The 25,035-nt window shown below is 34.7% G+C and overlaps 1 protein-coding gene across 3 annotated transcripts; it reads right to left on the bottom strand.

Moving 5' to 3' along the window:
* Positions 1-7,701: 7,701 nt before the first annotated feature.
* LOC112513170 (nudix hydrolase 16, mitochondrial) lies at positions 7,702-19,614 on the bottom strand. Of its 3 annotated transcripts, none has more exons than XM_025119336.1 (5): positions 19,092-19,614; positions 15,281-15,380; positions 11,677-11,760; positions 7,994-8,276; positions 7,702-7,895 (listed from the first exon to the last, which is right to left on the bottom strand). In XM_025119336.1, exons 1-5 carry the CDS (start codon positions 19,160-19,162, stop codon positions 7,786-7,788), a joined length of 648 nt encoding a protein of 215 aa, XP_024975104.1. In that variant the 5' UTR covers positions 19,163-19,614; the 3' UTR covers positions 7,702-7,785. The 3 variants fall into 3 exon arrangements, with proteins under 3 accessions (XP_024975104.1, XP_024975102.1, XP_024975105.1); XM_025119334.1 differs by having other exon boundaries at positions 15,281-15,395; positions 19,092-19,611; XM_025119337.1 differs by having other exon boundaries at positions 7,811-7,895; positions 7,986-8,276; positions 15,281-15,395; positions 19,092-19,609.
* Between the last annotated feature and the right edge of the window lie 5,421 nt (positions 19,615-25,035).

Below are 25,035 nucleotides of genomic sequence, written 5' to 3' on the forward strand. Positions count from 1 at the left end.
ATTTGATCTGGAGATGGGCGGATCCGAAATACGGCTTAAGTGATGCACAAAGAACTTGAGAAAGTCTTGATAATTACATAGAGATACGGATTTTGTATGTATTTAGTTAAGGATTAAGCATTGGAGATTTATATTACAAAGAGATTTTAGTATAAATTTTATTTCTTTTTCTCTCTAGCTAAATCAACAAGTTTCAGAGTGGTGAGATTGAGAACTTTGTAGGAATTTATGGGATCTGTTTATAAATCTTCACTTTCGAGAGATTGGAATATTTACAAACATCTTATAAATTTCTGATCAGTATATTAATGTTTTTATTTTAAGAAATACTTACATCCATATTCATATTTTATTAGTTTATTTCATTTATTTTGTATTTTAAAGTTTTTTACCAACAAAAAACAAACTTTTATTCACAAGCTGAAACATGCTCAAGAAGTTCATGAAAGTCTTCGATTCTCAGTAGTTCAATCCCTGTGAAAACGATCTCGGTATTTTACCACTATATTACTTGCATGCGACCACATAGTGTCGGTGTGCACTTGCACCGCCACTGTGAGGACTTTTTGCCCACTGTGTGAACACGAATGATCCCAAGTTACCATGCGCTCTATACATCACACATTAAATAAAGTTGTTAGGCAAAAGAGAAAACATTTATGGCATTTCATTTCGACACATTTTCTACATTTAAATTGCATCACGTCTAAGAGTTTGATGACTTACCATCTTGTATTGTGGTCGTAGTGTTTTTTGAATCAACTTCGTAATGTAAGGGTTGTCAAAATGTCCGAACGACAATCTGACTTAAATGACACATTTTGTTGTCATTTGTCGGTTCAAGTCGGCATCAAACGTCCATATTTGATCTTGATTGTCAAGTACCGCTTGCTTGAATCGTCCCTCGACCTCAATCTCGGGTACATTTTTTCGGTGTGCCGCTTTAAGGTTGAATTTTCTTCCACCATAAGGAGAACTTGACACATTTTGCATTGCACCTTTCTTTTCCCGTTCATGAGGATCACCATGTTGTATGCATTCCAAATCTCGGACTTTCGTCCGTGCTCGGAGAGAACTTGGGCAACTTGTTCGTTTGATACATCATGTTGTTCATCGACCATTTTGTAAGACAAAAAGAAAAAGAAATGAGAATTGAGAAGTTGAAGTGAGAAATGAATACGAGCCAAAATCACAAAATATAGCGAGAATTGTAAACGTTTTGTGCGGTCCCTCGAAACACTCAAAATCATCAATCGGTCCTGAACCGCGATCCTATTACTGGTCCTTATTGGTCCCGGGCGCGGTACCAGGTCGGGCAGCCCGGTTTGGCGATGTCTAAATCCATGTACAACCCTAAAAGTTGATAGTGAATAAAAACTATAGGGACTAAAATGTAATTTACTCTATAATTTAAGATTCTCGTTTCTTTAGAACCAAACGAATCGGAGGTTTGTGGATGGTAGATCTTGAGAGAAATTGAGATACACGTCAGCCTTACGTATTTAACATGACGTCATTAATTGTTCCATTTCTATTTTTTTTTTCTCCTTGGAGGTGGGAACCACGAAATTCAAGTCATCAGACCCATCCCTCTTTCAATCATAAATATCATTTATGCAATTTTTAATGTTTCGTACCTTTATGTAGCACGATGTAAAATATTAAGGGAATGTTTAGCAATTGCTAAATGGTTTGATACAGAATGATTAATAGGCTCTCATGATATATTGCAAAATAAAATATAATTGTTTGGTAATTATGTACAATAAAATTAGGGCTCTTAATGGTAGATTCATGATACAAAATCATTCAAAGGGTTTTGAAATCATTAAAAGACGGACTTTTTTGTGTCAAACAAGATTCATCTCTTAACGATTCAGAGTTTGTCTTTTAATGGAACTATTAAGAAGTAAACAAGCAATCCTAATGAAAAAATTAACATACTAATCTTTATTAAAATGAAAATAGCATTTTAATTAATAAAAATCTTAAATAATATATTGATATTATGTAAAATTAATATTGTAAACAACAATTTTGGTCCTTGTGGTTTGTATGAAACTATGAAAGTAATATGTCTTTGCTGGGATATGCATTTTGTTTTGAAAATAGTTTCTTACATTAACTTCATTAGTTGAGGGGTATTTTAGACATTTTGGTTTTTTATTTTAAAAAATTAGCATACCGGTATATGAACCATAGGTGAGCCACCTTGGAGCTAGAAGTTATGGGTACGCAAAAACAGGTACCCCACCAAAATTAATGGAACTGGTCCTGGAATCGGAGCCGGAATCGTCAGTTCCTGGATTGAAGGAACCGGAACCGGATACACTGGTTCTATATATTTGGTAACCGGTCTTGAAACCGCTTGAAAACAGTTCTGGTACCGAGTACCCAGTGTCTAATTTTTTTCAAAAAAAAATTATAATTTCATACTATAAAAAAGTAACTATTAGTCTATTATAAAGTACCAACGTTAAAAAAATAAATACTACAAGTACAAGCGGTGAAAACTGATTCGATAAAAACTAAAAGCTAGTAATTACAAACGATTGGGATTTGGGAGAACATAGGTTGATTGTGGAGACGATGGTGGAACAGTAAGAGACTGAGAGGCAGAGAACTAATTCAACTCTTAAGAAAGTAACCCTATAAGGTAAATTAATAATTTTAGTTTTAGTTTATTAAATATAATAAACATATAAAATTATTTTTATTAAAAAAATAGCGGGTATCCGTCGGTTCCGATTTTGGATACCCAGCAGGACCAGGTACCTGCTCCTGGAACCGGTCTCGACGGGTACCCAGCGGTCCATGGTTCCACTAAAAATTAAAACTGGAACCAGTCCCGATCAGTTCCGTATTTTAGGAACTGGAACCAATTACATCGGTTCTGGTTATGAAACTAGCAGTTTCGGAGCAGTTTCGGTTCCCAAACCGGCAGTTTTGGATCGGTTCCTGTTCCAAAAGCAGGTACCATGTTCCGATACTCACCCCTACTAGAAATCGCATTGGCTCCCCCTCAAACTTCAAAAATAAAACTTGATATAGTTCAAAACCTCAATTATCCACTTGAAATTTTATTTATTCATACTAAATTCTTCTTTTTCTTGCATTATAAATGTCAATTTTTTTTAATGGTTCTAAAATATACACGTTATTTTATTCATTACGATAAGTTTCATATATTTTCAAAGGGTTTTATTTATTTAAATGGTTATCTACACAATTTTGTATTTGTTTGCATAAAATATAGGCATAGTTATGTTGTTTATGTCACTCAAATTTTTAATTAGAAAATCATATATACTTAAAAAGGTTTTTTTCAACCTTAAAATCGTGAATTTTTTATTTATGGAAATAGAAAATAGGGTTAAATGCATGAAATAGCAACTTATTTTCATAAATTTTTTTATTATAGCATTCTACTTTTGTTTTTCTTTATTACAACAATGTACTTTCAAATTATTTTTTATTAAGGCACCGCACTTTAAAAAATCTACGTGATTATAGCAATGGTAACTTGTTACCTTTTAAATCGGTTAACCCTTTGACTTTTTTTGTTTGTTTGGCTTTAATGAGGTGCTGTGGATGACACATCATTTTAATGACTTAATGAAAATAAAAATAAAAAACTTATTTCAAATTATTATTAGTGATTTTCATTGTTATGATTTAAAAAAAAACATTAAAATTTTTTGACTTTTTCTTATTAAGTTGCATGCAAATTAAATATTCTAAAGTAAAATATTTCTTAAGTAAATGTGCTACATTATTTTCGAGATATATTTTGTTTGTAAAAAATGTAACACTTCTTTTGTTTATATTGTTCAAAAAAATACATATCTTTTAAAGTTATCTCTAAAATGTTAAYAAAATGAATTGTGTTCTAYAATTTTTTAATATTGTTATATTAATAATTAATTCAAAAAATTTAATTAGTTTAATATATTTATACGTCAAGTAAAAAGTTTTTGAACAAATATAATATATTCTTTAAAAGATAATATTTTTTGGTAAAAAAAAACCATTTTTTTATATTCTTTTTTCAAAAAAACACATATTTATTTGAAAATATTAGCGAGATAAGTTGTTTTCTAATAGTTTTATTAATATTGGTATATTAATGAATAATTTAGAATTTTTTTAATTCATTTAATATATTTATTAAATAACATATAAAATGTCTAAATATTAAAATTAAAAGTACATTATTTAATAAAAATAATGTTGTAATAAGAAAGTCACATCACTATAGTACATGTGGACGGCCTACGTGGACAATGAGGTGGCATGGAAACCTGGTATAATGGGTAAATTTAAATCAAAAGGTTACCCAATGTTATAATTGGTAAATTTTTCAAAGTATAATGTTTTAATAAAAAATAGTTTGAAAGTAAATTGTTGTAATAAGAAAAACTGGAAGTACAATATTATAATAAAGAAATTTATGAAAGTAAAACACAAGGGTGGTGCCTGATTGGTTTGAGCTTGGCTTCAAATGTCAAAAGTAACAGGAGGTCCCAGGTTCAAACCCAAGTAGAAATAAAAATCCCCTTGTGGCCACGGAGGTTCAAATGCGGTGACTCCGGGCTATCTGCAAAGCAGGTGGTCTTCCTGAGATTAGTCGGCTCGCATTGCGGGTTGGATATCCAGGTTAATCAAAAAAAAATTATGAAGTAGATTGTTATTTTGTACATTTTGCTCTAAAAAATAATATCCACCTTCCTCTTTTTCCTTAATCTTTTCATAAAAGTTCATTGTTCACCACATGTCAACCTTTTCGATAGTGTAGATATGCATTGATAAAAAAAAATATTCATCGACATAATACATATTTTGATAGTGTATATGCATCGATGCATATATGAATATATGGTTTCCTCATATATATAGGGTCGGGTTCATACGAAAATGGTACCTAAATAACAAAATAACCGAATCACATGAGATTTTACACTAAAAATCATATATATATATATATATATATATATATATATATATATATATATATATATATATATATTACACTATGAAAGTAATATGTCTTTGCTAGATATGCATTTATTTTGAAAATAGTTTCTAACATTAACTTCATTAGTTGAGGGGTATTTTAGACATTTTGGTTTTTTATTTTAAAAAATTAGCATACAAGTATATGAAGCCATGGGTGGAGCCACCTTGGAGGCAGAAGTTAGGGGTAAGCAAAAGCAGGTACCTCACCAAAATTAATGGAACTGGTCCAGGAACTGAAACTGGAACAGGAATCGTTAGTTCCTGGATTGAAGGAATTGGAACCGGTTACAATGGTTCTATGTATTTGGCAACCGGTCTCGAAACCGCTTGGAAACGGTTCTGGTATCAAATACCCGGTATCAGTCGGTTCCGGTTTTGGATACCCAGCAGGACCAGGTACCCATTCTTAGAACCGGTCTCGACGGGTACCTAGCGGTCAATGGTTCCACTAAAAATGAAAATTGGAACCAGTTCCGTATTTTAGGAACTGGAACCAATCACATCGGTTTAGGTTATGGAACTGGTAGCTTCGGAGCAGTTTCGGAACCGGCACTTTTGGTTCGGTTTCTGCTCCAAAAGCATGTACCCGGTTCCGATACTCACCCCTACTAGAAATGACATTGGCTCCCCCGTCAAACTTCAAAAATAAAACTTGATATAGTTCAAAACCTCAATTATCCACTTGAAATTTTATTTATTCATACTAAATTCTTCTTTTTCTTCCATTATAAATGTCAAGTTTTTTAATGGTTCTAAAATAAACGCGTTATTTTATTCATTACGATAAATTTCATATATTTTCAAAGGGTTTTTCTTATTTAAATGGTTATCTACACAATCTTGTATTTGTTTGCATAAAATATAGGCATAGTTATGTTGTTCACGTAATCCATATTTTTAATTAAAAAATCATATATATTTAAAAGAGTTTTTTCAACCTTAAAATCGTGAATTTTCTATTTATGGAATTAGAAAATAAGGTTAAATGCATGAAATAGCAACCTACTTTCATAAATGTTCTTATTATAACATTCTACTTTTGTTTTTCTTTATTACAGCAATGTATTTTCAAATTATTTTTTATTAAGGCATCGCACTTTAAAAAATCTACCCATTATAGCAATGGGTAACCTGTTACCTTTTAAACCGGTTAACCCTTTGATTTTTTTGCTTGTGTGGAGTTAATGAGGTGATGTGAATGACACATCATTTTGATGACTTAATTAAAATAAATATAAAAACATCTTTTCAAATTATTATTAATGATTTTCATTGTTATGATTTAAAAAAAAATTGACTTTTTTTATAGTAAGTTGCATGCAAATTAAATATTCTAGAGTAAAATATTTCTTAAATAAATATGCTACATTATTTTCGAGATATATTTTGTTTGTAAAAAAGGTAACACTTCTTATGTTTATGTTGTTCAAAAAAATACATATCTTTTAAAGTTCTCTGTAAAATGTTAACAAAATGAATTGTGTTCTATAATTTTTTAATATTGTTATATTAATAAATAATTCAAAAAATCTAATTAGTTTAATATATTTATACGTCAAGTAAAAGTTTTTGAACAAATATAATATATTCTTTAAAAGATAATATTTTTTTGGTAAAAAAAAACAATTCTTATATTCTTTTTTCAAAAAACACATATTTCTTTGAAAATATTAGCGAGATAAGTTGTCTTCTACTAGTTTTATTAATATTGGTATATTAATGAATAATTTAGAATTTTTTTAATTCATTTAATATATTTATTAAATAACATATAAAATGTCTAAATATTAAAATTAAAAGTACATTATTTAATAAGAATAATGTTGTAATAAAAAAGTCACATCACTATAGTACATATGGACAGCCTACATGGACAATGAGGTGGCATGAGAACCTGGTATAATGGGTAAATTTAAATCAAAATGTTACCCAATGTTATAATGGGTAAATTTTTTAAAGTACAATGTTTAAATAAAAATAGTTTGAAAGTACATTGTTGTAATAAGAAAAACTGGAAGTACAATATTATTTATGAAAGTAAACCACAAGGGTGGTGCCTGATTGGTTTGAGCTTGGCTTCAAAGGTCAAAAGTAATAGTAGGTCCCAGATTCAAATCCAAGAAGGAATAAAAATCCCCTTGTGGCCACGGAGGTTTAAATGCGATGACTTCGGGCTATCTGCAAAGCAATTGGTCTTCCTGATTGGACTACATTGATTGTACAAATGCAACATGTTGTATTTGAAACAAACTCTATATATATACATATATATATAAGAGACAATGTGAGACAACGATGTGGCTTGGTAATCGCCTAATGGTTTCACTCGCTATAATTCATACGTTCTTTCTCTTTTTCAAAGGAGTTGAAAACAATATCTAGTTGGTATGTGAATCTTACTTGGTATGTGAAGATGGTGACTATTATCTGGTTAACACTTACCAAGTAAGAAACGTTTAAACTATGTTATTTAAATTATAGAGATTCTTACTCAGTAAGGTAACTGAAGGTGATGACCCTTATGGTCTGTTTTTAAGCTGCTTAACGAGCTTAGTAAGATTCACATCTTATTCGGTCAACTATACACGACTATTTCGTAATAACTTAATGATATAGAAAATGGTTTATTTAGTAATGAGAGCTTTATGCAAAAAAGCCAAGTTTTATCAAAACCTACCACTCCCAATTAAAAAAAACACGCTACTGCCATCTAATACAGACATGTTAATCTATACAGACAACTTTATCCGTACAAAACTTAATGAAAAATCAACCAAACAGCTCCTTACTCGTAAAAAACGAACCCAACACAGTTAAATGTTTTGGTTGAAAGAAAGATAAGTCAGAATGAGTACAAACTCCTTGTACCTTCTTGACACCTAAAACAAGAAAATGCAAGAATAAAGAAGATGAAGAAAAAAAAGGCACCAAAATCATGTTTTGTTTTTAAGGTGCAGTAAAGAGTGCACCTAGTTACCATCAGAAGCATCATCCATGGAAACAGCCTTCATGGTTCTAATCATCCCATCAGCACTCCATTGGTTGAACCCATTCTCCAGAGCCTCTCGCATCCACGCGTGCCGGCAACATTCGACGGCCTCTGGTATGGTCACCCAACTTCTCAGCCGGCGGCTTTGTTCCGGCCAAGACTCCAGCTCCTCCTTCACAAACAAAGCAAACATGGCTGCTCGACACCTTCCTTCAGGGCTAAACTCGTCTTGTAGCGTTTTACTTTTGAAATGATAGTGTCCCAAGAAATGCTATAATACGAAATTAGTACATTAGAATAAAGATAAACTAGGAGATAAACGAATAGGGGCAGGTTCATGTTCATTTGAGAACAGAATACATTTTGAGGGCAGTAAAGAACCTTACTATTCATGGTGAATATCTACCGTTCATGATGACCGTAATTTCGAAAGCATGGTGATGAAAAACATAGTTTACTTATCGTGCATTTTCATTCATGAATATTTATCCATGTAGTTTACAATTCATAGTAGTTTTAGTCCCCTATTTTTTACGATTTATTGCTCTTTTCGTGTGTCATACTTAAGGGTAAACCACTGAGGGGGTGTTTTCAAAAACACGGGCAAAAAATTGCAATTTTTAGCAAACCACAGGGACAAAAAGTGTAGTTTACTCTAAATAATATTCATCGTGATATTTGGTTCTCAAAATATTTACAACTTTCCCTTTAAAAACTAATACACCATATACGTGTATACACAAACTCCCTTCAGTACATTTCTTTCCCATTTGTAGTATAACATTGCCTCTTATGCACCTTTCTTCTAAGGCTATGTTTCTGTTAGCTGAAAAGCTAGTTGTTGAACATGTTTAGTAAAAACTAGCTGATAAGCTAGATGACAATGTAAATGACCTAAAAGAACATGTTAAAAATTAACAGGAAAAATATAAAGGGTATAATTGGAAAAAGAAAATGAAAAAAAACCCCTCAAGCTTATTGATACGCTACTTGAGGCAGTGTCTCGAAAAGCTAGCTTATAAGCTAGATTAAGATGAACCGAACATGGTCTTTTCAAAAAGCTAGCTTCCTTTGTTTTCATATCATTTCTTTAAATTTCATCGCTGAAAGAACTCGGCCTCCCCCATGAGTACTTTTCCTATATCGGCTTCAAAACATTTACACACCGAGAAGGGGAACAAGAACACAAGACTTTTATGGAGGAACTTTTGTTGTACATAAGGCTTGATGGTCTACAAATGACTATGCTACCCTTGTATATAGTTGCTCTTGCTCAACCACCAAAGCGAAGATCGATATTAAACTACATCAATGGCTAAGATGAAACATTAGTGGTGATAACACCACCGATGATTTGATAAAAAGATTGATTGAGATCACATTTGGTCTTGCTGAGAAGGATGAAGAGAGGTCAAGTATGATGCCAACAAAAAAGGATATGGAAAACAAAGATATAAGCATCTTCATCTATTTTCTACGACAACTTCTTTTCCTACCCTTCGGATGCATGTTTCCATATCCCTCATGACTTGTTAGCTTCCCTCCAACATCATAAGCCATTTCTTTTATCATTTTTTATTTTTTTTAAGGTGTTTTAACTCCCTTACCCCCATTTCTAATGCAGAACTCCATCAATCCCCTGTTAGTAAGAACAAAGTCCATGTGGGTCGAGTTTCAACCCCTTCCAACTACTAGAGAAGACGTATTTACAACCTCGAGTAATAAGCTAAACATCACTTTTTTTATTACCATCCCTAACCTCTATGAATTCTTTCCCAGCATCCATTATCTCTACCATCATCACCAGTAAGATCTCCGCTCCTCACAATCAACTTCTAGGTCCTATATTCAAGCCTATGCGACACATGTATGCACAAAGAACGATCATAACCACATCCCAACTACTAGTATGACCAATAGATATTTTCTATTGGTCTTGATCTCGATTTTGTTAGCCTCTTATTTTGTTATAACACCATCATTGCCTGGTCCTATCTTTTCCCCATAACCACCTTATAATTTTCACCTACCCACTTACTATCATAAATGAATGAAATATTCTCTCCAAATTGAGCTATCAAATGGTTCTATCGATTTACCTGTTAACGATGCTCCATTGTAAAATACATTATGATTATGCTTCCACTTAATGGTTTTGAATCCTTGTACTTAATTACTATCTCAAAAAAAACAAGATTGTATCTTATTTTAGTTTGGAGATAAGAAGCTCATGGTTTTAAAAATCGTTTGAGGCGTAAGCTTCAAAGCGGCCCAAAACCACACTTGAGGAGGCGCCTCTTGGACCCTGAATGAGGTTTATCCCTTGGTAGGTAAGGTGGTTCATTGAGGCGGTGTCGAGGCATACACCTCAGTTGGTAATGGGTTTTTTGGCTTTTTTTATAAGCTTTATGGCAGTAGTAGTACTTCTCTTTATAGTATAAGTGTCTTTTTATTTTAAAAAACCAGAAGTCAAAGCCCAATTGCCCCAATGTGTACTTTTAATATTTTAAAACCCAAAAAGCTAGTACTTTCTCCTCTCAACCATAGGTGTGGCTTGATCCTTTCTATTCCTCCAAGCAACCAATTTTTCCATACCCTCTCAGCCTATCTCACAGTTTCACTCTTTCCTTTGTCAAGAACCATTGAACCAGCTCCTTTAGTAATTTAGTATTATATATATATATATATTATTATATTATATATTTGTGTAGTATATATACATAATTTGGCGTATATATACTTCTGCCTCGGGGCTTACACCTTGGACCGCTAGAGGCTTACGCCTTGAGGCCCGATTCAGCCTTTTAAAACCTTGAAGAAGCTTATTTTGGTACAATTAACCAAAATATAAGATGTTTCCCAAGTTCAGGTGCCTTCTTCCCACAAATAGAAGTTCATGAAGTCTAAATTTGAATGGTAACTGTATATTTCTCACTCGATGAAAGTTCCAATTCTGAAAGGTCCTTATCTTCAGAAATAAGCAAAATTAAAAATCACTCTCACAGAGAAGTCCACTTCTATGTTCATCCCCTACACTTATGTGCTTTCTGATTTCTTTGACGAAGGTTAACGGGCCGAGGCGGCCGATTACCGGGGACCTCTTGGTTCCCGGGAAACTACGTTCCCTTTGTAAAGTTGGCCTTTTTATGAAATAATAAAGAACATTGGGATCTTACCCAAGTATCTGTTAAATAGCTGCTACACCACTGAACGTTCTAACCAACTCATTAACAAGCTTAATGCGATGCCACTTTAAACCTCATCCCCAATCATGGAGAATCTCACTTATGATCCCAATTTGTATCACAATCCATGTCAAATTCGGAACCTCTCATAAAATCTATTGCTATCCTCTCTTGTCAAAGCAACTTTCTTCAGGATGTCTACAGCTAAGTTCTAACAGAACTACATGCTCATCACAAGTTCCGATGGACGAAACTGCTCAAAAAGTCGATGGAAATTGAGCCAAAATCTAAAAATATCTAATTCATGGCATCAGAGCAAAATGCAGGGCGTACAAGTATGTACAAACAATGCAAAAAAACTTACTCTTATCATATCCCTTCTCTATAAAGAGAACAGTATAAGAAAGCATAGACAGCAGAAATGCATGACAGAAAATACAACAAGAACATGTAACGAGGGGAGAAAGAAAACAATCATAAACTGACCATTAATTCCCCTCGAACTCCAGCCTCTTCCAATGCTTCACGTGCAGCTGCCTCCTCAACAGTTTCATCGTTTTCCCATCCACCCTAACAGACAAAAATGATAAAAGCAAAGACACTAGCACCAATAACGACAGGATGTAATATATAGCACTGACATTTTCAGATAGAGCATGAAATATTGAACACCACTAATTCGGTCATTAATAATATATGTATCAACATTCACGGAGCATGTGGTATAGCAATAGCATTAGTAACAAGGCCAGAAACATATATGATACTTCATGCATTTCAGACAAGAGGAAATGAAGAAAGAGTACGATATGGAAGAAAAATAGAAAATCCTAATTGAGGCAGAAGAAAGAATGTTCCTAGGTCTCTCACTTCAATCAGCATACATCATTTACAGATATAGGCCATAGCCATATAGGTGTAGAGAATCAATTTAAACAAGCAATGATCCCTTATTAACAAGCAGTCACATACCTTCCTCCATCTCATATTTGGATGCAGAGTCCACTACGGTTCATTGATTATGGGCTCGGAGGACAATGGCAAGTCAGAGATGGACTGTCTGCATTCATGTGTATCGGTTCTCAGTAAGACAATTACGGAGTTCCTGGCATGGTCAAACTATTGAACCTCTTATTACAACTATGCTGATCCAGATGCCTTCTCCTCCCTTCTCATAATAGTCATACATGTTTGTATGTGTTAAAAGGAAAAGAAAACATAAGAATGATTTAACTAATTTCATGTCCCTGGACATGCCAAACCACTTGTCAAGGAACTCCGAGAATCCAAATCTGATTAAGCTCAGCAAGTCACAATGCAAACTTTGTGCTAGATAAGACGTATGTCCTCACCTTGAAATATAATTTTGATTAAACCAGAAATATCTTAATACATTGGACATACTCATGCCAATTCTATAAAGAGGACCATAGGTCCTCTACCAAAAGGGTGCATTTGGATGTCCGAAGAACCTGAACCATTAGAATACAATGTACATTTAAAGGATTTTAAAATGATTTTTTAATTGATTATGAGGTCCTACCCAACCACAGCTAATCCAACCAATTTGCATTATCTAAACGAATCCTTCAATGGTGATCTTTCTAAGTGGGCCATAAGAAATTTGAATCTCTAGAGAAAAGGCGGATTCTTTTAAGTAGGCTTTCTGGAATTGGTGTTTAATAATGGATAACACTGCATCTCTGCTTCTGCTTCTGCTTTCTTATGTATGTGATGGTAGTAGAGCTTAAAATCAGTTCTACAGTCTTATTCCTCTACATAGATTCACATCCCAACCCCCTCCCCCCAACTCTCTTGTCAATGGGTTCCCCCTTCAGTTTCAATCATAAGCATCCTTATTTTCTGATTTTTTGCTTTAGAGGATTACTGATATATTGAATTGTCTATTTTTGTTGCACATTACTAAAATGATATAAACACTGATGCAAACATTCCAGTGTTGAAAGAAAAGAAAATTGTGTATATAAAAAATGAAAAAGCTAAACTTTGACAAGGAAAAGATTAGAAAAAGTGAAGAGTAAGAAAGAATAAGAAAAAACATCCTAGCTATGATTCAAATACCCAGGTAAAGGTTAAACTTCACACACCATAAATCTAAGAATGAGAGAAAGGCAGAGCATTTGTAAATTGTAATTAAGATTCATGGGAAAACAAGGGTGATTAAACTATATACCCACAAGAGATGCAGATAAGAATGGCAAATAGCAAACGTCCAAAAATGTTGAAAATTGGGCAATGCATCGATGAGAACCAGAAAGTATCTTACGAGTACAAGAATATTTTACATAACTCAACTCAGATGGTACTTCTGCAGGATTGTAATTTCTACTACAAAGATTGAGGATGACAGCAATCACCATCCCACAGGTTGGTACATTTGACGACCATAGAACATATAACCCAGCTTAAGGCCTTCCATCAGACACAAAACACAAGGTAGTTGACACGTCTATATATTATGTACAAAAACTTTGTCCTAGACACGCATAGGCAATTCACCTCTAGCCATATTCTCCTGCATATGCTCTACATTCCATCTTTACCTGCACAAATGGACATGATGAGGTATGGAAATCATGAAAGACCCTTTGCACCCAAGGCAGAAGCTCACATCCTTTACTTTCTAGTTGTAAACTGAAGCAGCTTACATTTAGTGCTTTATACATCTTGCATGAATTCCCATGCAGATAGACAACAAGTGCAGCATTTGTCTGGTGGAAGCATACTTCTCCAGCTATGTTACCATCCAGTGCCTAAATGCTCCAGAAAGTATTCGGTAGCACCATAATATATACAAACAAACTCTTCCTACACCCACTCCACCTACTTTTGCACAATTGGCAGCTTAATAACACGTAATGGGGTATAAATAGTCAAACTTGAAGTAAAAGACTCATGTTTCATCACTTTTACGTATTGCATTCTGCCACATGTTTCATCCTTACTAACAAGACAGATAAAAATCTCATCTGTTCAGATATCTATAATCTAATCTCAGGAAATTCAACATAACAATCAACTTCTCGTGGAGCTTTTCAGATCTGAATAGCTTGGCAGAAAAATCGTTTTGTGGTCATCCAACATAGATTACAATGCAGGAGACCAAAGATTCACCTTTTTTATCCTTCTCCCATCAAACATTAACAACCCCACAAAAATACTGATTATTTGTAGGTTCCAGTCCTTAATCTTACGCCTTGAAACCATTCACCTCCCAGACAAAAGCTACTACTACTATCACGCCTCCTACAAATCTATGACAGCAAAGAAGATATGGCAAAACCAGGAGAATACAAGTGTTTTTCTAAGCAAGTCAGTCACTCATGCTAGTATTGCCATTATACAAACTATATAAGATTTAACCTTTTGCATGCACAAGTATAATTAAGCTTTCACCTTGCGTATTATTTATAAAAATCTTCAAGTGTCATAAGCTTTTGAGTTCTCAATATCCACAAACTGGAGACATATGTGCAGTTGAAGGGTAGTGCCTCCAACTTTAGGCCTTAGGTACAGGTATTTTTTGGCATTGTACCCTGCAGATACTTGGGATCTCAGTCATCACCGACTTAAAAGGCAAGGATTTCTCATGGTAGACCATGATGCTAATGGTCTCCTCACCAAAACACACACTTCAGAGATCAACTGAATAACATTCCAATCATCTGCTTATGTCACTTTCAGGAACTGTTTACAGAACCTTTGCATCAAGGATAAGAATGTACGTATTACTCTTTGAGCTTTTGCATATACTCAATTGCACTACTTGTAACTCTAACAAGATCCAGAAGGTGAAAACCATCATAAGATATACCAAAGAACTCAAAGCAAAAGAAAGAAGATTGACTCCAAGTATTCAGATCCAGACACAAGCAGCAAATCATGCAACGCAAACAATTATATACAATCATATATTAAGTGTGAAATTCAGCTCCCAACTGCTTGTTGTAAAAAGAAACAACACAACTGCAATAAGGAAGAGAAGAAGCAAGTGTAATAAAATCTAGAGGCAAGCTACTGTTCTAGGACAGAAAGATATATTTCCAAATACAACATGAAGCAGTTGTACCTTTGGGAACAAAAGACCAGGTCCACTTGTAGAGTTGATCATTAGTACCTCCACAATCTTCTCAGATTTGTTACCATTACTGCCTTCAGAGTACCGAAACCTGAAGGGAATGCACCTGGCAATGAGAGCAGTCAAGCATAGACCGTGCGAAGATCACTAGTGAACTTTTCTTAACAAATTGAGCACAGGTGTAGAAATTAGAACAATAAGGTTCTCATAGAAGTTTCACAACAAAAAAAAAGTAACAAGAGAGATCCACAAACAGTAGTGGATAAATTTTCAAGAGATTCAACTTTACAACTTCTAAAAATGTATATTCGTTTGCATTGTTAACTGCAAATAAGTTCATTAAACTATTGATTTTAATATAAACAATGCTCTTATCTTCATGCCCTACACATGAAACTATGGGTTTACATGAGACAAATAGCAGTTGGATGGATTATCATTTGCAAAATAGAACGACCCCAATGATAAACCAGGTATCAGAATCAATCCTTTTAGTTTTTGTACTTATACAAATTTGAGGATCAAAATAATGTTCCCTAAATTAACTAACAGTTTGCAAATCCCCAAAACCACTATTTACTGTTCCACTTTCCAAAGCAGAGCGCCAATAATAAAATCACAAGACAAACTTTCGACAAGGAACTAACAGGTATCAGCAAGACAGATTGGTAGCAAAGGCAGTTAAGGTTTTATTATTCATTCTCAAAGGGAGCACATAAATCAGGTCTTTGAGGCTTGGACAGTTGAGATACTATTCTAATATTTTAAATCCCATCTGCTTGCCAAGTTATAGGAGTGGTTTGGAAATTTGTACAGAAACTTTCTGCACATGGGACGACAGAGGAAGAAGCAAGAGTTAATTTGGAAACTGGGTTTTGTAGACGAACTACAGAGACAGGTGGATGAGACATGAATGAATAGGGTGTCACACAATACTGTAAGACCATTTCAGTACCACAATCTCATTCCCACAAATAACCACAGCCTAGTATGCCCAATTTGTCATCAACAAAACGATATAAGGCATTAATTTTCAGAAGCAAGGGATGCTATTTCCCAGATTTGAAAAATAAATAGACAAAGAATAAATGGAAAAAGGAAGTTTCACCATCCATGATCATCTTATGAAGAATTTGTCCACCTCAACATGTTTAATTAAGCCAAGCTTCAGTTTCCAACTTTATAGCTTCCTTGATATAAAAGGTACATTAATGGTTGCCACTCTTCTCCAAGAGCATCTTAAGCCATAAAAGTTTACATACTGTAAGAACCATAGACCCATGATCTACAATAACGCAAGAATGCCAAATCTTGCTGCCAACATTTCATGTCACAATATTAAATGATAAGATTTCGCCCCAATGAGCATCTTATTGTGGAACATCGAATATCCAATATGCAACATATGTGATATGTCTACTTCATGGTTTCAACTCTTAAATGGCATACTGCAAAAGATCGTATGGGACTGATTCAACAAGACAGACATCCCAAATGTACAAAGCTTGGCTCATCAGAGTAAAAACTTCTGATTGCAAACACAATGCTAGGCCCACAATTTGGCAAGTAAAACACTCCCACAGAAAATTACTAATATACAAAGGAAACTTGCCTTTCCTACAGCACCATCGTGAATGAAAAATATAGCATATATTTAGACAACAAAAAATGAAGTTTGACACAACCCCTGCAAATACGAGTAGATATTCTGCATTGTTCTGCCCACACCAAAAATGATCATAACTGTCAGGATCCTCTCATAAAAAAAACTTTGAGAGGAAGCTCCAAATATGTAGAACATTCCTATTGAAGATTATGAAGCAAAACCAAGAGAATCTAAATGGCTAAGTATGTACTCCCTCTTCTAGATTAACATGACGAAAGAATGCCAAGTCAAGGTAAGGTGTCACAAAGGCCAATCTAGGATAAGCTAATCATTAAAATGTCTGATTTATGCACTGCAAAGTCTTATGTAGCAACATCGCTGACCCATGACACTCTGATGCCACATTTCTAAAAATCTTCTGATATCATTTCATGCATCAAGATCATCACTGTCGTTAAAAGCATATGATGGATATACTGAAAACTATATGCATATTAATAACATAGTGCATATATAGGAAATTTGGAGGTTGTCTATGATTGGCAGTGATGAGTATGGAGATATTATTGATAAAGTTATACAATGATTGGCAGATAGGAGTGACATAGCATGAAGTAGATAATAGAGATTTAAGGAGTGGAATATATTAGAGAAAGTGTTGAAGAATGTTATTCATGTCCTAGAGCCTTAAGGGTGGATTTGGCTGTTTATTATTCCTTTTGGGCTTCATGCTTCATTAACCCAATTAGTAAGGGGCAACAAGGCTCTTCTTGTTATTAAATACTTTAACATTTCGATGATTTTAATTATTGTTGATGATGATCTATGAAGTGTGTGTTTACGGATTCTGACTCAAGTATGACCTTTAATTTCAATATTAGATGAAAACAAAATCCTAAAAATGTTCTTTGGTTCATTTAACAATGGCAACACAACCATTTACCAGGAATAAATAAAAACTCCACCTGCTTAATACTTGCTCTATTCCCATTTAGTTCTCCAATTTGAATATGGACAAATAGTTAGAATTAGCCAAGAAGTTCATTAGAGTTAACTATTCACTTCTTTACTCTTTGCACATGTTGTAACAAGATATGAAGATTTTGCAAAGAATCAAATGATACTAGAATTGGAAGAAGCGTTTTAGTAAAATAAAGCTCATAGAATACTAGATAAGAGCATCCCAAAATAGGTAGGAAGATACCTGAAATGGGAAAGAAGTACAATATTTAAAACATGTCATAAATGTATGTTACAAACAAAATTGACCATTTTGACATTGGATCATGAGGCTTGTGGACAACCCAACTTACTCATTACATATATGAACAATTTTCTTACTTAGTAAATTAACTAACCTACAGTCAAGCCAACTACCTCTTTGCAAATTGCAATGGAAAACTATGTACAAAGACTTCTTTCCCCATTCCTAGCAAATTCAAGAGACATCATTGCATTTGGGTTGCCCTATACTAAAAGAACCGTGGTAACAAAAGTAAACAACAGTGCCTTGGTTTATTGAGAACCCCAATCATTTCATACTTTATATGAACAGTTTCTTCTCTTATTGAATGAACAGAAGTACCAAATATGAAAATTCATTTATAACCCTACCTGAATCATCATCTATAGCTTTTGCATTCGACAGAATATCATAACTATGAATGCTATATATATATTCCTTCATGTATATAAATATCAGCATCTCCAGCATTATACCATTAACAAATATCACCCACACTAAACTTATGGAAGAAGAGGAAACTGGGCAAGTTATTTAGAAGGCCATTTGTACAAGCAGCCACAGTCCCTTTTCACTTCCCTTCTTCCTCACTAGAATATATTGGTAAAACAGAAAGCATTGAATGAACAACAAATACAAGATTTAAGCAATTTAACAGAAATTTCTTCAACATGAGTCCTCATTTACACACAGCTACTTACAGATGAATGGATTACCCAACAACGCGAAGAAATCAAGAATAACCTATTTATCAACAACCCAAAATTGGGAAATAAAATGTGGGTTTTTATACCCAACATATAAAAAGCTTGAAGATTGAAATCGTTCATGGGAATATTCGGAAAAGAATTCGAATTATAAGATTTATATCCAATTGGATTTAAAATTGGAATAAATCCAACTGAGAGAAATGGGAAATTATAAATTCAAACAGAAAGATGAGAATAGTATACCCGGCGATGAGGCGGCAACCGGCCTCATAACGTTGCTGATGACGACCAGTGCGGGCCACCAATTCAGACATTTCACTATCAATACATATACCTACACAGTTTCTTTCCTAACAATACCCTTTTATCATCTCCCTCTCTCTCTATGCTATTATACCCTTTTCGGGAATCGAACAGAAACAAAAGCCCACACACAAAAAACTTGCTTTTTAGAAGCCCCTTTTCCGGATGAATCAAAACCTGTTTTCAGCAGCAAAAAGATTCCGATTCGTTTACAATGCGTCTCTCGCCACCTCCTTCTCAATGCCAATAATCCCGTATGGATTTTTACTGAAAAAGAAACAAGAGAAAGATGGATTGAAGAGATGAGAGAGAAAGGGCAGAGGGGTAGGCGCACGGATCGGAGATTTTATGTGCGTGTGTGTTTGGATCGGAAGGACGGAGTCAAATTGGGGCAACGCAACAGGGTCGGTTACTTATAGCGTACATCTACAATTTTGACAAAGAACAATTGTGAGCTTCCATGCAAAACAATGTAGATTATTGGCAGCTTTTGGTACCTCCACTCCATCTTTGATTTTGGATTTTACTTGGTATTTAGTAATATGACTGTTCTTGGTATTATTACTGTACCCCTTTTTAAGGATATTCCTAAACTTTAATACTTTTCATTTATGATTTAAATTAATAAGAATAACATTTAATTTTTCTGGTATATTTTTTTAATCGTGGAAATTAGGGTCAGTTTATGTATCGTATAATATTCTCGATCATCAAAATAGATTGTTAGCGAGTGTCTTAAACTTTGTTTATCGGGTAAGAGTCTTTTCCTTCACTTAACAATTAAAAGTCTTTTCTCTGACTTACCGAGTAACATTCTTGATTCTTGTCATGTCTCTTACAAGGTAAGATTCTCAGTCATTTTCATGTTTAATCAGTAAGACAAGTAATATCAATAAACTCTTACCCGATAAGCGTTTAGTAAAATTAATCTTTAATTTTCAATTAAGCTTTCCCCCAAGATTATCATTTTTGAATTATGTGTTTAACTAAAATTATTTATAACCAATTATTTACCTTTTAGTAAGGAGAAAATGTATGTGTGCATCCTAACACCAATACTCTCTCCATTAATGAGTTGCATAGTTAGTATAATCAGGAGTTTTCATGAAAACAGTTTTTTTTATTATTAAAGATGAATTTTTTATCTTTTATATCTTATATCTGGATGATAAGCATATTTGATATGTTGGGTTTGGTTTAGGTTACTTTGTCATTTGCCCAAATTATTTGAAAGGAGAATCTTGTCTTAGGGGTTGTTTGTTTACCTCTTAATAGTTTTATTAAGAGATAACCTTTGAATCGTTAAGAGGTTAATCTTGTTTGGCAAAAAAAATGTTTGTCTTTTAATGATTTTAAAATCCTCTGAATAATTTTGTATCATGAATCTCCCTTAACCATTAAGAACCCTAATTTTATTGTACACAATTACCAAACTATTATATTTCGTTTTGCACTGTATCATGATAACCACTTTTGATATTAAATCAAATTATTTATCTACCTTCTCCCTCTAAATTAGGGGGGTGGGGACACAACCTTTTAACGACCTTTTTATATTAAGGCATCACATAAATGTACTTTAATAGAAATTGCACCAAAAATGTAATAGAGTTTTATTTTGTTTATATTTAATATAATGAAGAATTTTTTTTTCCTTAATTGATATAACAAAGGTTTAGTATTTTTATTTTGTAACTATTTTAATCGTTAATCTGTTGATTTTTTGAAATTGGATTATGTGGATACTTATTTATGAAACAAGTTGTCATAAAAAATGGGTAAAAACAGGAAATTATAGAAGTTTGTTACATTGATTGAAATAATAAACATTTTGTTACACTAAATAGAAACTAAGAGAAACTTTGTTACATTTGGATGCATTTTGTCTATTTTAAAAAGAGCAAAAAAATAAGTGTACAAAAACATAATGTATTATAACTCGAAACAAGACAACAATATTAAAACTTCAAACCTTGTTCATGAAAGTGGAACTCGTCGATCTTTTGCGGCTTTGAAATCTTGCATAGTAATGCATTTTTTAAGGGAAAGTTTGTATTTTGTCCGACATATAAAATTGTAGAAATTTATAGATTTTCTTTGTAGTTTTTTAAGTCCAAATCTTTAATCGGTTATAAGACCGGTTACACACACGTTTGTGTGTGTGTGTATAGGGGGACGTTCAGAGAAAAACCATAAAAAAAAAAAAAATAACACTCTGGTAACCGTTCATCTGGACGATATGCACATGTGCATACTGGTAATTGAAGTTGTTTTTTGGTTTTTATGCATTTGTGCATACCAGACAAATTGCTTAAAGTTACCAGTATACATATGTGCATAACATTCATATGAACGGTTACCAGGGTATTCCTCAGTTTTTCATTTTCTTGTGGTTTTTCTTTGAACCTCCCCCCTATCTATCTCTCTTTCTCTCTCTCTCTCTCTCTATATATATATATATATATATATATATATATGTGTGTGTGTGTGTGTGTGTGTGTATGTATGTATATCGTGGAGGACCGAACGTGTTGAGCACTTAGAAGGGTTAGACTGTTGCAACTCGATTTGGGCAATAGAATGGTGGCCCTCAAGTTGAATAGTGGACGGCTAAAAAAGGGAGAGAAGCTTAAGAGAGGCCAAATCAAATTACTACTTAGATGCTTTCAGTAGTTATCCGCTCTACACTTGGCTACCTAGCATTTATCATGGGCATGATAACTGGTACACAAAAGGTGCGTTCTTCCCGGTCCTCTCGCACTAAAAAAAGGTCCTCTCAATCCTCTAACGCCCACACTGGATATGGACCCAACTGTCTCACAACGTTCTGAACCCAGCTCAATTTCTTCTTCTTCCTCACTATCTTCCTCTGGCTCTTGATGTAGAGCCAACTCCCTCTGCTCTCTCTCAATTTTCTCCTTCAACTCTCTATCTTCTCGCTTCTCTTTCTTCTCTTTCCCTCTCTATTCTTACTTTCTTCTCCTCCTTCTTTTTCTCTTCTTTTCTACCTTCCCCCTATGTCTCTCACTCTTCTCCTTCTCCACCTTCTCTATGTCTTTCCTTAATTTTCTTTCCGTTTCTGCCTCCTCACCATCAACCTCTTGCTCAACTTCTTTTGTGACTTCGCCTATGCGTGTGGGGGTCCGAGTCACAGTTCAAGTGACTCGAGCACACGTCTATATGCTCTCCTTACACTCTTGGTCTTGATGTAGGCCATCAGCTTTTTGGACACGGGTCTCTCGTCTGGGTACCCGTCCTTGTGTGTTGTTCGGCGGTACGTAAACAACACGTTCACAGGCGCCATACGACCCATATCGCATGGGTACTCATGCTCATTGAGTCCCAGCCTAAGAAGCAGTATTAGAAAACTTGAGAACAACAGCACTGGCAGGGTCTTTCCCTTAGATTTTTCAAGGTTCTTTTTGGCAACGGCTACCCTAAATTTCATGTAGAGGATGAACGAGTAGTCTAGGGGTAGATCAAAGTAGATGCCATAGAGCATGTTGGTGTTGCACATTTCCATGCTTCCAATCTTTCTCGTGAGAGCCCTATTGACCAATGTGAACAACACATTCCACATTGGTGGCATAAATTGACTTCTGAACTGCGAAGAGAAGTTGATATGTTTGTTGTAACCAATTAAGCTTAGAAATCCAATGATTTCATCACCCCTTGGTAGATGAGTGTATTGGGGAAGTCCTAAGTCAGTTTTAGTTGGTATTTGAAGAACCAATGAGAAGAGTGACCTAGAAACGCGACTCTGGCAGTATTGTTTCAGTTCTGGTACATAGAATTCGCCAACGATTCCCCTTCTTTTTCCATGAATTCACATGTTTTCCAGAATTCTTGGAGGAATCGTTCAGGAACCTCTTTGTCAGCGTTGGTTAGGGTAGTGTTCAAAAAGTGATGATGGAGAATGTCAACAACATGAAAAAATTTCGCATCGTAGTTGGACAGGGTTACGTTAATTGTGTGATTATTTGGTTTAAGGGGAAATGGGATAACATGCAGATTTGTTCCTTCATTTGATTTTAGGGTAGATGTCTTGTTGTGGAAGTTTTTCGATTCAGAATAGGTAAAAGTCAACGTTGTTCAAAAAGAAAATAGGAGTAGAAGAAAAGTTTAGAATGGAGTTGCAGGTTCTTGCTGGGGAAAACAATGTTCTTGCTGTTATTGAGTTCTTGAGAGCAAAAGTTCTTAAAAGCGCAAGTTCTTTGGAGAATTTTGAAAGCGTAAAGATGGAATGGGGGGTTTTTAATCCTTCAAATAGGAAAGGATTTCTACACTCGAGTGCAAAAATAACCCAAACGGCGGTTATTAAAAGGGTTTTTGGTAGATCCTGTGGGGATTTGACACGTGGCCTGACATTTGCAGGCTTTAAGACGCCAACCGCGCTTCCCATATTTGAAAATTTAACATCACAAAACTGTCACCTTCCAAAAATAATCGACATTCCAATTTTATTTTGAGAAAAATACCTAAGTGTTTGTCAACCAGAGGGTAACTTGTACAGACAAGTACTCTAGATAGGGAGATGAAGTCGTCTTGATCAAACAAAACACCTACTATCGCCTTTTAAAAATCCTACACTCTAGTTTAGAATGATACAGAATTACTAAATCCTAGGTACAGAGGCTTTGTATAGTACATGTAGAGGCTCTATATGTGATATACATAGGCTCTGGTCCTTGAAATAGAGTTAAAATTGTTAATTCAAAAATGTTTTGATACCAGATAGGTTTTATTGGCACGAAAAAACATTTGAGATAGAGATAGATAACATACCTGTCGAGTGATCCAAAGGCTCATGGTTGGACTACACAGATTATAACCACCGCGACTTAACTTGATGATGCAGAGGCTCTAGGTCTTGAATTTCCAGCTCCCCCTTGATTATGCGTTCTGCTTTCCTCCTTCTTATTCCTTAAAATATGCTTTGATCAACAAATGATAAAATATGCACAAGAAATAGTTCAAGGTACAGAGGCTCTGTATAGTAGATTGTAACACCCAAAATATTTCTTCTTTCCTTTTTCGGGCGCAGCGGAAATTTTCGTCTTTTTAGTGTGGTACGTATTTTCAATTAATCTTTTAATTATCATCTTCCATTTAAGACTTAGTTACCTTATTTCTTTGAAACTTTCAATTATTTGTGCTTTCTTTTATTGTTCTTTTCTTTCCATGATGGTACCTACCTTTATAGATTAAGTTTAGGGAGAGACCCCTTCTTTTCAGGCAGTAGAGTGAAGAGGGGGGGTACCTACTACCTTGTGGGTTGTCCTACCCCTCTATTTCTTTGTAATCATCTTTCCCTTGTAGTTCCTTCCCTTCCATAGAGGTCTTTAACCTCTACCTTGTTTTTGGGGTTAAATCTGAGAGAGAAGGGATGGTTGGGGGGAGGAAAATCTTTGAAGATAATCGTCTCCTTCCATGGGTTTTGAAACAAAAAAAAGGTCTCAGCTGTGGGTTTGGTTATCAACCTTTGTTTTCCCTTCTTTTCAATGGAGGAACTTCGATCACTCACCGGGGGAAAACTCATCCTAGCTCCGGCCATACCAGCACTGTGGCCTGCTCCTACCACTCCTTGCGATCAAAAGCTTAGGCGAGAAAGCAAGGGAGTGCTGTCGCCCCTTCCTCCAAGCAGCAGCAGCAGCACCGAGCAAGGGAGTGCCGTCATTCCTTTCCCGAGCTGCAACAGCAGCGAATGCTACCCGCCATTCTTCGTTCAAGACTGTCCAACAGCAGCTACGGTTACCGCCTGCACGTTCGATTGATCCTAAGTTCCAGCGACAGCTTCGGTAGAAGTCGCTGCTGCCCAGTTCTCTGTTTCGTGCCATTCAGCGACTCTTATGGCTGTTCCTTCTCTGTTTTGCGTCACCAAACA

The sequence above is a fragment of the Cynara cardunculus genome (assembly GCF_001531365.2).
Source record: "Cynara cardunculus var. scolymus isolate 2C chromosome LG 5, CcrdV1, whole genome shotgun sequence".
Lineage (NCBI taxonomy): Eukaryota > Viridiplantae > Streptophyta > Magnoliopsida > Asterales > Asteraceae > Cynara > Cynara cardunculus.